The sequence below is a fragment of the Rhineura floridana genome, chromosome 1, assembly GCF_030035675.1.
Source record: "Rhineura floridana isolate rRhiFlo1 chromosome 1, rRhiFlo1.hap2, whole genome shotgun sequence".
Taxonomy (NCBI): Eukaryota; Metazoa; Chordata; class Lepidosauria; order Squamata; family Rhineuridae; genus Rhineura; species Rhineura floridana.
In genome coordinates, this window is record NC_084480.1 from 244,651,031 (window position 1) to 244,667,149 (window position 16,119).

Genomic DNA, 16,119 nt, shown 5'->3' on the forward strand with positions numbered 1-16,119 from the left:
CATGTCTGCACTCTGGGATGATCCAAAAGAGATCCTGGCCCTTGACTGTGTGACAATATTTCAAGTACTTGAAGAGAGCTATCGTCTTTCCCGCCAGTTTTCTCTTCTCAAGGCTAAACATGCCCAGTTCTTTCAGTCTCTCCACATAGGGCTTTGTTTCCAGTCCTCTGGTTAACCTTTTTTGCCTTGAAGAAACCCATTTTTAAAATATTTGGCACATCAAAACATTTCATAAAAATTCAGTAACTGGCTTCTTTTTCCTTTCAGTGAAGAGTTGACTCGTCTCTGGAACTTATGCCCTGATAATATGGAAGCTTGTAAATCTGAGAGCCGGTAAGTCGTAAAACAAATCCAGGAAGTTGGGGAAGGGGTCCATAATGAAACAAGTTTGAACTCTGGGGCCACTTTGTCCTGAAATAATATTACAAGTATTCTAATAATGTTTATTCACTTTATTTTCTTTCTTTTATATCCTGCCTTTCATTTACTATGGAACCCAAAGCAACATGCATGTCATTTCTAGGTGGTCACCCATCCAGGCACTGATCAGGCACAGGGCTGCTGAGCTTCAGTGAGGTGGTCGCTTTATGTACCTGGGATTGATTTTATTACTAATTTTGATTTTGTCAAGTTTTAGTCATATGTCATTGACTTTATTACTTTATACATTGGTAGTATGCTTCTCACTTTTTCTTGGAGAAAGCAATATAAGACTCATGAAGTGTATTGAATAAATTAATGTAGACATAGAGAAGGTGAGCAGATAACCAGAGAACATCTAGTAGGTTCCTAGGAGCATTACAGCATGAGGTATCACTAGGAACGTCTGCTAGATATTGCAGCAATAGTATATTGTTACTATAACTGCAAATAAGGATTTAATCCAATTAATATTAGTATCTTTTCATATTTTAATTGATATGTTATCCAAATTGTGATATGCCATATCACAGTAAAAGGAGCACTCTTTAATTTATTGATTTGTTTAACCATGATTGAATCCCGCACCATGTATGCAGAATGATTAAAAAATAGTAGAAAAACTAGTATTTTTTCCTTTTATTCCATCGATGGTGGTTCTTACATTTAAGTAATTGCAATTAGGGCATCAGGAGACAGTCTAGAAACTTAAAACACTTAATCCGACTTTATTTTTTAGAGAATATATGCCAACGTTGGAAGAGTTCTTTGAAGAGGCTATTGAACAAGCAGATCCTGAAAACATGGTTGATAAAGAATTTAAGTATGTACTGCAGATCATTTTTCATTGCTTTCCATTTTACATTCCTCTTTGATGTTGCACAGGTCTGATTCAAACTTATAGTTTGGCTAGCACAACATAGCTGGGAAAATAAGTTCCTTTTTCCTAGATAGTAGACTAATTCTCACATTGATTACAGGGTTGTGAATAATTCTAACTATGGCTGGAGAGCACTAAGGCTTTTGGCACGCAGAAGTCCTCACTTCTTTCAACCAACCAATCAGCAATTTAAGAGTTTACCAGAATACCTTGAAAACATGGTCATCAAATTAGCTAAAGAACTACCTGTAAGTAGTAGTATACATTTGATTCTCTTTAAATTCCTATCCCTTCCTATTCTTCAATTGTGAGCAGGGAATTTAAAAAAAATTAAAATGTTTTAAAATGCAGATGTATACGGCTGAAATGTTTCCATACATTTACATCATGTAAAGCTCAGCAATTTTTGTGTCCTTTATTTAAATCTTTTAAACTTTGGAAAGAAGCCTAGTTAAACCACACTTTTGGCAGACTTCTGTGAGGGGAGCATTCTAGAGCTGCCAGTTTTCAGCAATCTCTCTCTTCACACATTCTAAGCATACCTCAGAGTGACAAAATTGGGAGCTAGTTATTATACACACAGACTTATTTATGTTTTATGGTTTGTTTTTGTCTGTAACACATTTATACACACACATTGTGAAAAGAAATCTCAGCAGGAGAGAGACATAGTTGGGTTTAGAAGTTCCTCTGCTGTTTATATCTTTTATTTTTGCCTGTCTTGTGTTTCTTGAAAAGGTCCAGACTTGTGAATTCGACATTCTCTTGCCCTTTTTAATATGCAGGAAAAATAGAAGAATGGGGATTTGTCTTGACAGTGAAGCTTTTAAGTTAGCTTTTGGGTTAAGTCAATTTGAATTAGTAATTTGTTCCAAAAAATCACTAACCATTCATTCTCATTGCAATGAGATATTATCATCTCTGTCATCCTAGCAGTTTTGGATGAGAATTCATAGAAAAGTTGATTCACCATATCTGAACTTCAAAAATGTAATAGACTGTATCTCAAAAGGATCTTAAGCTTTAATTTAGCAAAGTTTAGAAGTAGCGTTAGAACAAATGTTTATATTAAAAACAAGCTTTTTAAAAATAAATTCCAAATGTGTGTCTCAACTCTCTGTTCTACTACATATGCTTCAGGGACCACCATGTAGCAAATACTTTTTGAGCACAAATCCATTCAGTGATACACAGTTCTCTCATTATAGCCTCCTTCTGAAGAAATTAAAACAGGCGAGGATGAAGATGAGGAAGATAATGCTTTATTAAAGGAAAACAATGAAAGTAAGTGTGTGTTCTTGGCGTTCTCCCTTTTTCCTCAACACATGTTGTAAAAGGAGTATGTGAGCAGCTGCACATTCTCCACAAGTTCATCGTTTACTGCTTCTGAGCAGCAGTAGTAATTGATGCTCAAGTCTTATGTTCAGAATGAAGAACCACACAATTTAGGATTTCTCAAAGGCACAAGACAGAAGCCTCATAATTCTGCTGAGCTGAAACTTCTGCTCCCTATATGGAATCTGGCCCCAGCATTAGTGCTGAATGGTCTATGCTTGTTACATGAGTAGACTCTGAAAGTTCTGTGTCTTTTCAGAATATTTTTCTGCTTCTATCATAGCTCCTTTTGGCACACTGTGTTCCAAGACAGCATCACCTTGTCAACAGTTGCACTCATCAGCTGTATTGTAAAATTATTGGTATATATTTCCACCTGAAGGAGTATGTTGTCTTCATCTAAAGCTAGTTTTCAAATATCACTCACCCTCCCAGTTCCATTTCCTGCCTCAAAATTTGTGAATCAGTCTCTGTCCATAATCTTGGCATATCCTTGATCTTTCCATGCCCTTTTCATTTGCTTGTTCTGTGTTTTCTGATTAAATTCATTTGCATGATTTGTCTTCCTTTCCCGTGTGATTGCTTCACATCCATTTTGCTCTCAGATTCATGATGCAATTTCATGCAGTTCTTCTATGCTTATTCATGAATGCCTCCACCTCATAATGGCATTGAAAAGTAGAATCCTGCTTATTCTCCTTGTCTGCTCTATTGCACTCTCTCGTTTTGACACTTTTTGTTCTCCATTTATTTACTACTACTATTACTTGTCATCCTCTAGTTTATTTCAGTTGATATCTGCCTTTCCCTTGCTATATTTCAGTTCCACTTGTTTTTAATGAAATTTTAATAGTCATTACCTGGCAGTAGTTTTTGAACGTACTCTCATCAAATATATTATGACCTTCCCCCCCCCCCGTCATTCAGTTTCATTTTTTTGCTGTAATAGCATTATAGCTGTTTCTGAAATGTACTGTAAATGAGAATGACCACTAGAGTTGGAAACATTGGGACTAAACGGATTCCTTTCAGAGCAGTTGGTTTGTTTTGATCTTACAAAACAAATGTAAACTAGCTGTCTTATTTTACTAAACATTGAAATTGCCCGGCACACTATCCAAAATCCATGAGTGATTTGAAAGTAATTAAGGTTTGCCCTTTCAGAGAGTATGAAAGTGGCCTACAGCACCTCTTCATTTTTGCTTTCTTAATTTCCTTTGGGATATCTGAAAGTACTTAGTGTTTTGTGAGACTACTATGGAGTGGTCACACCAGCCTTATTAATTCAGTATCTATAAGTATGTATAGGATTGCAGTCTGGATGTAGAAATGGATGTCCTGCCATGTCCAGGAGGATGTTGATACCAAATTGGATTGGAGTAAGTGATCTGCCTGGAGTATGATGCGAAGTTAATAGAACTTAAACAAAAGTTTTAGCATGAATATAAAATAATTCTGGTTAATGCCAACAAAGGTGTTAGTTTTCAGAAACCATTTTTTGTTAGTGCCTAAATTATAAAAAATTATCTAATTTTTTTTTATGTTTTGGTTTTAGGTCCAGAGGTTCAACGGGATAAACTTGTAACAGGGGAACAAATAGAATTATTTGCTAACAAGCTCGGGGAATATTGGAAAGTTCTGGCCCCATATTTGGAAATGAAAGACTCTGATATAAGGCAGATTGAATCAGATAGTGAAGATGTGAAGATGAGAGCTAAGCAGCTGCTTGTTACTTGGCAAGATCAAGAGGGGATCCATGCTACTATGGAGAATCTGATTACTGCATTGAACAAAACTGGATTAAATGACCTTGCAGAAAGCCTAACAAATGACAGTGAAAACAATAGCTAATTTTATTTGGGAGTAGTTACTGTCAAGAATAAAATAGAAGCTATTGTTGCTAAGTAACGGAACCTAACATTTCATAAGGCAGTTTAATTTGTTAATAAAACATGTTTTAATAACATTTGTCTTGAAATTTGAGGAAGAAAATGATTATTAGTAGCACCGTTCAAAAAGAGATAGTCCTATGACCTCATTCTCAAATTAGAGAAAGAGGAAGATAAAGACTTGCTACTAATGAGGAATAGGGTGTGAGGAAGGGGTTAGTACACAAACGTTTCTTACATAATTTAAGACTATGCAGGTTACTTTGGTAGGGATTCTTCCACAACATAGTTGTGTGTAAAAATGATGTGAAAAGGTATAGGCATCTAGTTTTCAGTAAATGTGTGGTAGTTCTACATAGAAAATGGTACTGCTTCTTAATTGGTAAGAAACTTGTGCTATTAGGAAGCCATGCAATAGTAGTGCAGTAAAACGTAGCCTACTACAAGGAACTAAGTAAATTGTGAAACTCCACCTGTTCATATTGTTTGGGATGCCATAACAGGGTTACTTATCTGTGGATGAATTATAAAGCTTTTTTGTATAAGAAATGCACCGTTAATTGCTTTCACATAATTCCTGGGCTATGATTATAATGTACCTGACTGCTATAGATCCATTTCTGTTTGGACCTAACCATGATATGACAAGATGCCAGCTGCCACTCTGAGTACAGTGCCTTACTGCAACTGTTGAAACACCAAAAGGTTGTATACCCACCTTGACATTATGAAAAAGCTTAGAAAGTTACCAGAAGTAGGTTTGCTGATCAGGCTGGGTTCCTGTTGCTGGAGTTTCTTGCATATAATTTTATACTAAAGTAGCCTATACTAGTCATTACTGAAGACTGCCTCGAGCAGGGGATGGAGAACCTCTGGCTGCAAGGCCAATCTGGGCCCTTCAGAGGATTTCATTTGACCCTAAGAGGCCATTTTCCTAAGATATCAGGAGGTAGCCAGGAGGACAGGGTTAATCCTGCCTTCACTGCATAGTAGCAAGGCCGCACAGGCAAGGCAACAAGTTTTAATCCACACTCCACAGTGGAGTAGAGATTAAAGCTCTGTGCAAAAGTATCATGTGCATAAACTACTTTAAAGAGGCTTTTGCAAAGGCTTTAAAACAGCTTCCATGCTCCCATTTACTTGAATGGGAACACAGAGGCTATCTTAAAGGCTTTTCCAAATCTCCCTACACTTCCCTTTTAATTCTCCAAGAGCAGGGACTTAAAGGAGGAAATGCAGAAAATGCTTTTTCAAGTCTCCCTTTTAAATCCACAATTGCAGAGACTTCAGGGAAGCACAAAGGATTTTGACAAAAAGGTTCTCTACCCTTGGCCTAAGAGGAAGACTACACTGTTTTAACATAAGTAGTTGGACCTTTCCATGGTAGGCTCAGCAAAGAAATGTGCCAACCATGTAATCTACTAGCGGCAGCATGAAACAGTAAGAACATGGTAGAAACAGAACTGAGGATTGCTTATATACTATTTTTTTATACAGCACAGCAACATGTAGTAGTAGTAGGCAGATTGTTCCTCTTCAAATAAGTTTTTAATATTATCTTTTCCCCAACACCAGTAACCTCTTCATCTCATTTTAAAACATAATCACGGCCCTGCTACACTGTGTATTCTTTGGTTCCTTGTGCAAGCTGGACAAATGTTAAAATACCAACATTTCACAGCAGAATGCTGCCGAGGGCAAGGGGTAGTTTCATAATCCACAAGCATCATAGCTCCCACTGAGTACTGTGCCACTTAATCCTTTACATTTTTGGAATTCTAGCAACAAGTATGGCTAGAAAGCTAACCCCACTAGGTATACAATAAAGTTTCAGGAAAAAGGCAAAACTCCAAACATTTATGTAAGAAGCACCATCATTACTGATCACCATTTATTTAAAGTCATGAAATGCCAGGAACAGACTGAGTTGGCACATCAGGCTGGACAAATACGTGATTGTAGCCAAATGTCCATTGGCTGTGGGCAGCAGCCCTGTGTTACATGTTGAGGCAACAACTGATATTTCACCTGACAAAGCTGTCAAGACACAATAGAAAGGATGGGACAGCTACTGAACTGGTAGAAACCATGCAAGAGTTAACAACAAATGATGCATGAATAGGTGTGTAATAAATATCTTGCTGATGATAGGGGGAAGGGCAGGACGCTTACCTAGTTTCATCAATAGGTAGTTGTTTTAAAATTGTCTTTTTTTCAACATAGCAACTAAAATTAATTTCAAATATATCAACTCTTGAGTGACTGCATAGTCTAGTAGTGGCTTTAGTGCACAAATCAGTTTCAAAACATGTTTTGCTTCTTTGCTGCTCCAAATCATAGTAGACTGTATGAACCAATTTTGCAGCCTCTATGAAGCTCTGGAGTTAAGAAATTTATTTCACACCTAGGCAGAAATGGTAAAAATGAAGTCTATTGTTCAGCTTCAGCTTCCATTACTTCAATTCTGCGTGGCCCATAAAGTAGAACGTAAGCTATATGCCAGTCTCCGCCCCCAGATAACCTCAAAACATCTTCAGGTGTAACAACGCTGACTTTGTCATCATCAAATTTAATCCACTCATCTGTGAAAAAAAAAATAGTAAATTAATACTGTACAGAATATGAACTGTTCGGAGCTAGGATTTGTGGTTTATCATTCAAGAAAGGCAGCCAACCCTCTTGTACTATTTTGTTAATATCTAAAATTGCTTCAGTACCTTGTTTTCTTTTAACCCAAGATACATAATGTCCAGAAGAACTAGATCTTCCCTGGTGTGTTAGCACTGCCTGAAGGTCGTAATATCCACAGTTGTTGGAGCCGGTATCTGGAGAAAAAGAAACACTACATATAGTTATCCATGTCTTTCTGTAATTGCCACACCAACCTTAAGAGTAGGGATAGAGAACCTTTAGAGCAGGGGCAGAGTAGCCCAAAGGGCCAAATTTGGTCCTGAACGGGTCCCGATTTGGTCTGCAAGCCCATTTTCCCCAAGTCACACCTGCCCCAGATCTGATGTCTTTAAGGAATTGTCAAGGGTAGGGAAGTTGGGAGGCAGCTGGATCAGCTGTGCAACCAAGTTCCCCATGCAGAAAGCACTTTGGGAGCCCTATCCTTGGTACAGGGGCTTGAAAGGTGCTTTGAGCAGTGCTTCCCAAGCACTGCACAAGGGACTTTGACCCGTGGGAAGGATAACCCATCTGGAAGTTCTGGATCCTGCCCTGCTGCTGGAATATCAGGTGGCTGCGGTAGCCAGGGGTGCTTTTGGCCATCTCAAAATGGTCTACCAGCTGTGTCCGTTCCTGGAAGCAGCTGATTTGGCCACGGTGACACATGCATTGGTGACATCGAGGCTCAATTATTGTAATGCACTCTATGTGGGGCTGCCTTTGAAAATGATTCGGAAACTACAGTTGGTCCAAAATGCAGCAGCCAGAATGTTAACTGGAACATGGCGCAGGGAGCATATCACCCCTGTGCTTTATCAACTCCACTGGCTCCCAATTTGTTTCCGAGCCCAATTCAAAGTGCTGGTTTTGACCTTTAAAGCCCTAAATGGCCTTGGACCAGTGTACTTAAGGGACCGCTTACGCCCATATGTTCCTAGCCTGGATTTAAGGTCATCTACCTTTTGTCTCCTCTGCGTGCCTGGAATGAAAGAAGTTAGATTGCCAGGCACATGGGAGAGAGCCTTTTCAATTGTGGCTCCCAGACTTTGGAATTCCCTGCCCCAAGAAGCCCGCTTTGCTCCCTTCCTGATAGTCTTCCGGAAACTTAAAAACTATTTTGTTCCGGAGAGCCTTTGGTTGGGACTGGGGTCAGCCTGACACTGTTTTAAGTTTTTTATCTTTTATTTTTATCTTTTAAGTTCTTTTATTCTCACCTTATATGTGTATGCACATATATACATGTTTTATGTTTGTATGTGTATGCATAATGCATTTTATGTATTTTAATAGTATTTTACACATTTTAATTTACTGTAATTTTTAATGTTTATTGTGTATTTTATTGTGTATTTTATTATGTGCGATTTTATTGTAGCCACCCTGAGTGCCCTATTGTAGGGTAGAAGGGTGGTATAGAAATATTTTAAATAAATAAAATAAATAAATCTGTCAAAGGTGGCTGATGGTGGAGACAGATAAGGATCTTCTCTACGGGATCAAAAAGGTCCCCTGCTGCTTTAGAGTTAAGAGTCCTAGGGCATATAAAGGGAACCTGATCACTGGTCGTGCTGGCTGGGGCTATTTGAGTCCAATAGCATCTGGAGGGCCACAGGTTCCCCCTTGCTGCTCTAGGGAAATGAAATACTACTACAAATATATTTTAAACAAATTGTATTCAAGTAAGTAAGGTTTATTCATGAATTCATTATATTTTTCTACATAAGTTGGCGCCCAAGGACAGTAACATAAATAACTAGTAGAGACTGTCGTGACAAGTTAAGCCACATGTCTGGAGCAAAGGAAATTTGTAAACACACAGCAAATAATACCACTGCGCATGACAAGAAATTGGCATTGCTAATGCAGCATGCTTTCAAAAAATTTGGCACTTCCATCTTAATAAGTACAAGCCAACATTATTTTTTAAAAAAATCATAGTCTACTTTAACAAAGAAATCAGTGTGGAGTATAGTAAAATCATAATACATACAGCAATTTATTCTGTTACAGAACCACAGAAATAAAAGTTTAAGATCAAATACTTGTCTAACAAAGGATTTTACTATGCACCTGATCTCTTCCCTGGTCTATTTCTGTAGCATTTGTGAGCTTTAGCTTTTGCAACACTGCTATTGATTGCAATCAAGTACCATTCAAATATAAAGTGAAATTTATCAGACACTACTTACACCTTTCACTCCCATGTTCAAGCATATTTTCAGATATTTAGACAAGAATACAGTGGAAATTCTAATGTGCTCTGGTTTTTTTAAATACCTAGATTAAAACTGTTTTAGGGTAATTAAGGCAGGGTGAAACAAATCAGTACAGTTTTAAACATACATTAAATGTCTTTCAACATCCACTTACCATCAGCAAAGGAAAATGGCTCGTATGTAACTTCCTTCTGTGTACCGTCACCTTTACTGGACTTAAAAATAAACATGTTTATTGTTGTGTAAGATGCCTTACATAGAAGTAAGAGAGAAATACACTAAAATGTTTACTTTTAAAAAATTAACAGATTAGTAAATTATCACTGATTACCTTTAGCAATGAGAAACTATTTTAAAACAAAAAAATTGGAAGGCTTAGGAGCAATGGTGTGTCTCCTACTTATTTAAAGCCAGGTCTACCCAGATCTCATAAACAACAGGCAGCCGGCAATGTTAAAAGCAAGAGGGGTATACAAAAAAGGGGACCTGAACCCTTCTTTTGCCTGGCAGGGACAAAAGTACCAGGTAGGAAGGGCTGCAAGAAGGTATGGGCATTCAGTTCCCCACACCTATATCTATCCCCCTTTTTATACATAATTAGGGCACACATGGATTTAAACCAAACAGGTCTTTCAGGGTTCACAGCTTAAGTCAAATTGCACATAAATCTACTTTTCTCACAATTTCTTATTGCAGCCCATTCTAACCCTCTCTTCAAACATTAAATACATCATTATGCAACATTTGAGAACTTTTTGTTGTTCTCTTTAATGTAAAGCATGGCTCAGATATAAAATTCCAATAAACCATGATTAATCAGACTTAGTATTGTGCCCTTATGTTCCCTTTTTCACATGAATGAGTGCAATACTTCAGGTTTTAGTTAAAGCAGTTTTCCATTACGTCTGTTTACAAAACATGACTGCAATTTCCTAGTTTGGACATAACAGGAAAGAACCATTTTACTCTCCAGAAAGGTGTTTCTCGGGGGTTACCAGGACATCGCCAAGTGGATATTGTCTTCCTCTCCTGTTGCTTGAGGCAGGAAGGAGTTAACACTCCAAAGGTCTCTCACCTTAGCCCCTCTCAGAGTAACAGTTCGCCGTCTAGCCAAGTTTGAAAGTATTGCACTTATAACACTAACATGACTCAAAACACCGCATTTGCTGAAGCCAACATGAAACTTGCAAACTTGTAGCTTAGTTCCCTGACCCTTCAATCTCCCCCTACTTTTGTTGTGTTATACTTCCCACGTTGCATCCCAGGGTGGTCCTTGACGGTGTCCTGGTGCCCCCAGAGAAACCCACTTCTGGTGCGTAAAACCGTTCCTTCTCCAGTGGGCACCAGGACACACCTCCAAGTGGGTTGTTCCAAAGCTGAGCTGTGTAGGTGGGTACATGCCCCTTAATGATCCAGCAGCATCCGCTAAGGAATTCAGCTCCCCGCAGCTGCCTCTGCAGATGCATAAATGCCCACCTTACAGTACCTGATAAATGTATCCGGGTTTGCCCAAGTGGCTGCCCGACAAACCTCTTGTAGGGGAACATTTGTTGTATGTGCTGCATAAGCAGCTGCTGCTCTTGTTGAATGCGCCATGATACCAGGTGCAGAGTAAGGTCACCCCCTGAATGCGTTGGAAGCAGCCAGAGAAGCTCCAGCTAGGAGGAACTCACTAATGGACACCTGGTAATTTATGCAACCAAACCCGAGTGTTTCGAAAGCAGCCAGGAAATCTCCGATTAAGTGAAACTTCTCATACCTACAAAGCAGTCCCTGAAATACTGCAATGCTATGTGAACCTGCTGAGTGCCAGTAATCTGCAAACAGAAGCTGCTGTTTAAATGAACATGAAGGAACAACAGAAGGCCTGGTAGCCTTAATTTCCAGTGAATTAAGGATTATATAAGAAGCATGTGTTTGTCTTTGATTCTGTTACCCACATTCTCAAAAAACTATATAAAAAACTACCTGTTGAAGACAAGGAATTAAATTTGCTACTGATCTTCCTCGAGGGAGGAAACGAAATGGAATTGCATGTGTATAAACTTTAGCCAAGTCACCAAATTGTGCAGAGTAGTAATCCCTACCAAAGGTTACTTTGTTTCAGCAAATAATTTGTTTGTAATATTAATATATAAATTGTTCTACACTGCCCTGGGACCTGGTGGCAAAGGGTGGGCAATGAATTGAACATCAGCACCATTCCAACAGTTCTTTAGCTAATGAACTGAACACCCTGGTAAAATGATAGTGAATATGTTGTTGCAGAAGATAATAGTGAGTGTTGTTGCAGAGGATAAGGCCGACTTGTGAAACAAAAACAAGCTCATCTAAATTCTACTTATTTGTTGTTATTTAATAGTGATTGTTAAGATCATCCTCAAGAATCAATGATTTATGTAATTATCCATTCCTTCAGCTATTAAGGACTGCAGCTCTCCAGGAGAGCAAACCTGTGGGAAAATACTTCCAAACAAAAGGACTATCTGCTTCACATTCTCATAATGCTCATGAAGCAACTGATACTTCTATGCCTCTGGCCCTCTAGAGGAACCAACTGACTCTTCCCAAAGGGCAATATTCTAGTGTGTTCTGAGTGGAAAAACGTAACAGTCTCCATAGACAGTTCTGTATAACCTTGAATTGGCAACTTTTAGGACTGGAAAAGATGTTGACCCTTGTAGCTGGATCTTATGCCACACTCCTGAATGATCAATGTGGCAACCCCATAATTACTAAGTGGCACTCCCTTATTATATGTCATCATAATCACTGTTGTCATTATCATTTTATTTTCCTCTCACTTAGGGACTCAAGGCTCATGGAGCTAATAATGGCCATGAAGGCAGTCTTGTCACACAAGGAAAAATGCATTAGCATATGCCAGTGTGACCTCACCAGTTTCTGAGACAGAGGAGGAACAGAAATAGCTCATCCTCGAGACTTGTATCAGGAACAGCAAACACCCCTGAGAAGTAGAAGGGATGGACTTTGGACATGGTGCATTGTGTCCAAGACTGTTGTGGCCATGATTTATTAGAGACCATTTCATCACTTCTTTCTACATTCAGAACATACCATATCTAACCCCAACTGATCTAATGTTATACTGAGCCAGAAAAAGGCTGCTCTGATAATAAAGCGGACTACCCAGTATGGGACATTATGGCAACTACCACTCGCATTACAACAGAGTGCAGTGACAGCTCTCTGCCTTTGAGAGGCCGACAACAGCTTCTAATTACTGAATGTGGAGGCTGAAACCCAGTCACTCTTTATCTCCTGATGTGGAAGTGTCCAAATTGGCCTCATATGCAGTGGTTGACAACGGTGGCAATGTAGTGGAATGGTGAGTAGCAAGATGTTGCTGTGGAATAGCACGAGCCTTAAAACAGAATTGATGACCATTACTGAGTAGTAGAACAGCTGGTATAGCACAGTGGGGAGGAGAACCTGGCTGGGAGTCCAGAGTCTTCAAGTTCAAATCCCTGCTCATGTCTCCTTGGTGTCAAGGGCCAGCTAAAGATCACCCCCACAGTGAGTGGCTCAGGGGTTACATGCCCTGCCACCTGTGCAGCCGTGGGCAAGCTGCATAGTCCCAAGGAGCCCAGTTGCCCCCCAGCTAGCAGTTTTGGCAAGGAAGGGGTTGGCTTGTGCACCTGTTGCAAGCTGAGCAGGCCCTGGCCAGCTGGGGAGGACTAGCCTCAGAGGGAGGCAATGGTAAACCCCCTCTGAATACTGCTTACCATGAAAACCCTATTCACAGGGTAGCCATAAGTTGGGATCGACTTGAAGGCGGTCCATTTCCATTTTTCACTGAGTAGTAGGGCGCACTTAATGCACCTAAGCTATTCTCCTAACAGTTATGTCCAATAGTTGCGCTATCTCTTTTGGTAGATGAGCTTTGGACACTAAGGTAACCACTGGCAAATTAATTGCTAGTCGTCAGAGTTTATGCATGAACTCTGGGTCTGAAAAGTAATATTTAAAATATTACTTAAAATATTAAAATATTTAAAACCATTGGTCTTTTAGTCTGAAGAAGTGCTTCCCGTTCAATCTAAGTCTTTTACTTACGAGCTAGACAGGAATCACCTTGTGATAGTACTAGGTTCTTTTGGGACTCCTGCGCTTTGGATCAGGTGGTTTGTCAGGATGATCCAATGCTGTTAAACAGAGCAAATGAATAAGATGTTCATCCTTTAACAGTGTGTGAGATACTTTCTTTTCAATCTGTACCAGGAAATTACTTCCTTCCCCCCCCCCTCAGTATCTGGCATCACCTGAGGATCGAGGGAATCAGTGTTCGTACCAGTATCTGGCTGTCTAGCAACCTGTGATATCACTCTGAACTCTGGGCCCCGGCCCATTGGAATTGCATGCAAGTCTGGGAACTTAGCACCCTCTTCATCTGAAGAGGATTTGTGCCTATGGTATGGCTTTACCCTAATCTGACTGTGCGCCAGACTAATTTATTTATTTATTTATTTAATCAATCAGTCAGTCATCATTGTTTTTGCATGGCTTGGCAGCAACAATTTGTGGATAACCAGGCTGATCAGCCTGTCTGTGGCTGGACTGAGAAACAATGCATTGTGAATTAGAAAACTTCAGTACACCCAATGTGCCACTATAAGGCGATGTTGAGTGCACTTGAACCACTGTATCTCACAAATGAGATTTAACATCTTCCAGCCAAACTTCTCTTAACTGCTGCAAAAAGACACAGATCAGATAACTGAATGGACCGAGTGTCCTGCTCAGCTGACCTTAATGTAGGCAATTAGCACACATAGTCCCTGCATCTTCTTTGTAGAGACCAGTTTTGTTTTTAATGAAGTGTCTTTATTGCTTGTGCCAACAAATTCATCACTTAATGAAGATAACACACGTTTGAGCATTTGACAGAAGCTCAGCTGCATGCTTGATTGCAGTTTGCCAGACTGAATTAGTGTACTTCAGCTGACCAGGGCATCCAGGCCACGCTTCCCTCATATAGCGTGTCTTCCTGGTCTCCAGTAAGTAACTCAGCTGCCCTTGTAGTGGCCATTAGTTGCTGCCCAATCATTGCCCCTTAAATGAGGTGGACGTCGCACCCTCCACAGAATTACCTAAGACTATTGAGGGAACACAGCAGGGTTACTCAGACCAAACAGTTAATTTACAATTCCATAGGCATCAGGAGTTGACTTTGCCATCCTTTATGGAAAACCCTCAAGGTGGGCTGATCTTCCACCTGTAATCCTTCTCCAGAGAGACAACTGAATCATCATACACATTCTGTTGGTCTTAGTAGTTTGTCTGCCAAACCTCTGTACCATCAGCCTCGTGTTCTACCTCTGGACAAATCCTATGGGTCTGGTGAAGCAATGTCACATGTTCTGTTGCCCCTGCTGCTCATTAACAGTACTGTTTGGCTGACTCAAATGAACACTGTGCGGCAACATATTGGAAGGTAATTGTTTATTCACTGATACAGGGCCTGCTTGTGTAACTTGCTGCATTTGTGCAGGTGCTACTTGAAAAGAGTGGCAAAACGCAGCTAGTTCTGCAGAAATGTCATCCATCAGGGCTCTTCTACTGTGATTTAATGCAGCAGAATTTAAATGGAAAGATTGCACCTGCTGAATTTCCTGATTGAAACCGGAGATGGCTTGTTGTTGTGATGTGCCTTCAAGTCAATTACAATTTATGGCAACCCTATGAATCAGCGACCTCCAAGAACACCTGTCATGAACCACCTTGTTCAGATCTTGTAAGTTTGGGTCTATGGCTTCCTTTATGGAACCAATCCATCTCGTTTGGTCTTCCTCTTTTTCTGTTTTCCCAGCATTATTGTCTTTTCTAGTGACTCACGTCCTCTCATTATGTGTCCAAGATATGATAACCTCAGTTTCATCATTTTAGCTTCTAGTGATAGTTCTGGTTTAATTTCTTCTAACAGCCAATTATTTGTCTTTTTTGCAGTCCGTGGTATGCACAAAGCTCTCCTCCAACACCACATTTCAAATGAGTTGATTTTTCTCTTATCCACTTTTTCACTGTCCAACTTTCACGTCAATACATAGAGATTGGGAATACCACGGTCCGAATGATCCTGACTTTAGTGTTCAGTGATATATCTTTACAATTGAGGACCTTTTCTAGTTGTCTCATAGCTGCCATGCCATCCCCAGTCCTAACCTTCTTCTGATTTCTTGACTATTGTCTCCATTTTGGTTAATGACTGTGCCAAGGTATTGATAATCCTCGATATGTTCAATGTAATGTCAACTTTAAAGTTACATAAATCTTCTGTTGTCATTACTTCAGTCTTCTTGACGTTGAGCTGTAGTCCTGCTTTTGTGCTTCCCTCTTTAATTTGCATCATTTGTTTCAAATCATTACTGGTTTCTACTAAGAGTATGGTATTGTCTGCATATCTTAAATTACTGATATTTCTCCCTCCAATTTTCACACATCCTTCATCTTGGTCCAATCCTGTTTTTTGTATGATATCTTCTGCATGTAGATTAAACAAATAGGATGACAAAATACACCCATCGCATACCCTTTCCGATGAGAAACCAATCGGGTTCTCCATATTTTGTCCTTACAGTAGTCTCTTGTCCAGAGTATAGGATGTGCATCAGGACAATCAGATGCTGTGGCACCTCCATTTCTTTTAAAGCATTCCATAGTTTTTCATGATCTACACAGTCAAAGGCTTTGC

General features: G+C 39.6%; 2 protein-coding genes across 3 annotated transcripts in view; one reads left to right on the forward strand and one right to left on the reverse strand.

The window, feature by feature from the left end:
• Window positions 1-6,552, forward strand: part of THOC1 (THO complex subunit 1) — a 38,809-nt gene extending 32,257 nt beyond the window's left edge. For both annotated transcript variants that reach the window (XM_061596719.1, XM_061596725.1), the window contains exons 17-21: window positions 268-333; window positions 1,160-1,243; window positions 1,401-1,548; window positions 2,509-2,584; window positions 4,191-6,552. In XM_061596719.1, the coding sequence (XP_061452703.1) occupies window positions 268-333; window positions 1,160-1,243; window positions 1,401-1,548; window positions 2,509-2,584; window positions 4,191-4,486 (670 nt within the window). In that variant the 3' untranslated portion in view covers window positions 4,487-6,552. The remainder of the gene's footprint in view (window positions 1-267; window positions 334-1,159; window positions 1,244-1,400; window positions 1,549-2,508; window positions 2,585-4,190) is intronic.
• The window catches only part of USP14 (ubiquitin specific peptidase 14), a 34,455-nt gene continuing 24,716 nt past the window's right edge, over window positions 6,381-16,119 (reverse strand). Inside the window, exons 14-16 of the mRNA XM_061596741.1 lie at window positions 9,562-9,622; window positions 7,242-7,349; window positions 6,381-7,106 (exon numbers count right to left, since the gene is read on the reverse strand). Of these exons, the coding sequence (XP_061452725.1) occupies window positions 6,955-7,106; window positions 7,242-7,349; window positions 9,562-9,622 (321 nt within the window). The 3' untranslated portion in view covers window positions 6,381-6,954. The remainder of the gene's footprint in view (window positions 7,107-7,241; window positions 7,350-9,561; window positions 9,623-16,119) is intronic.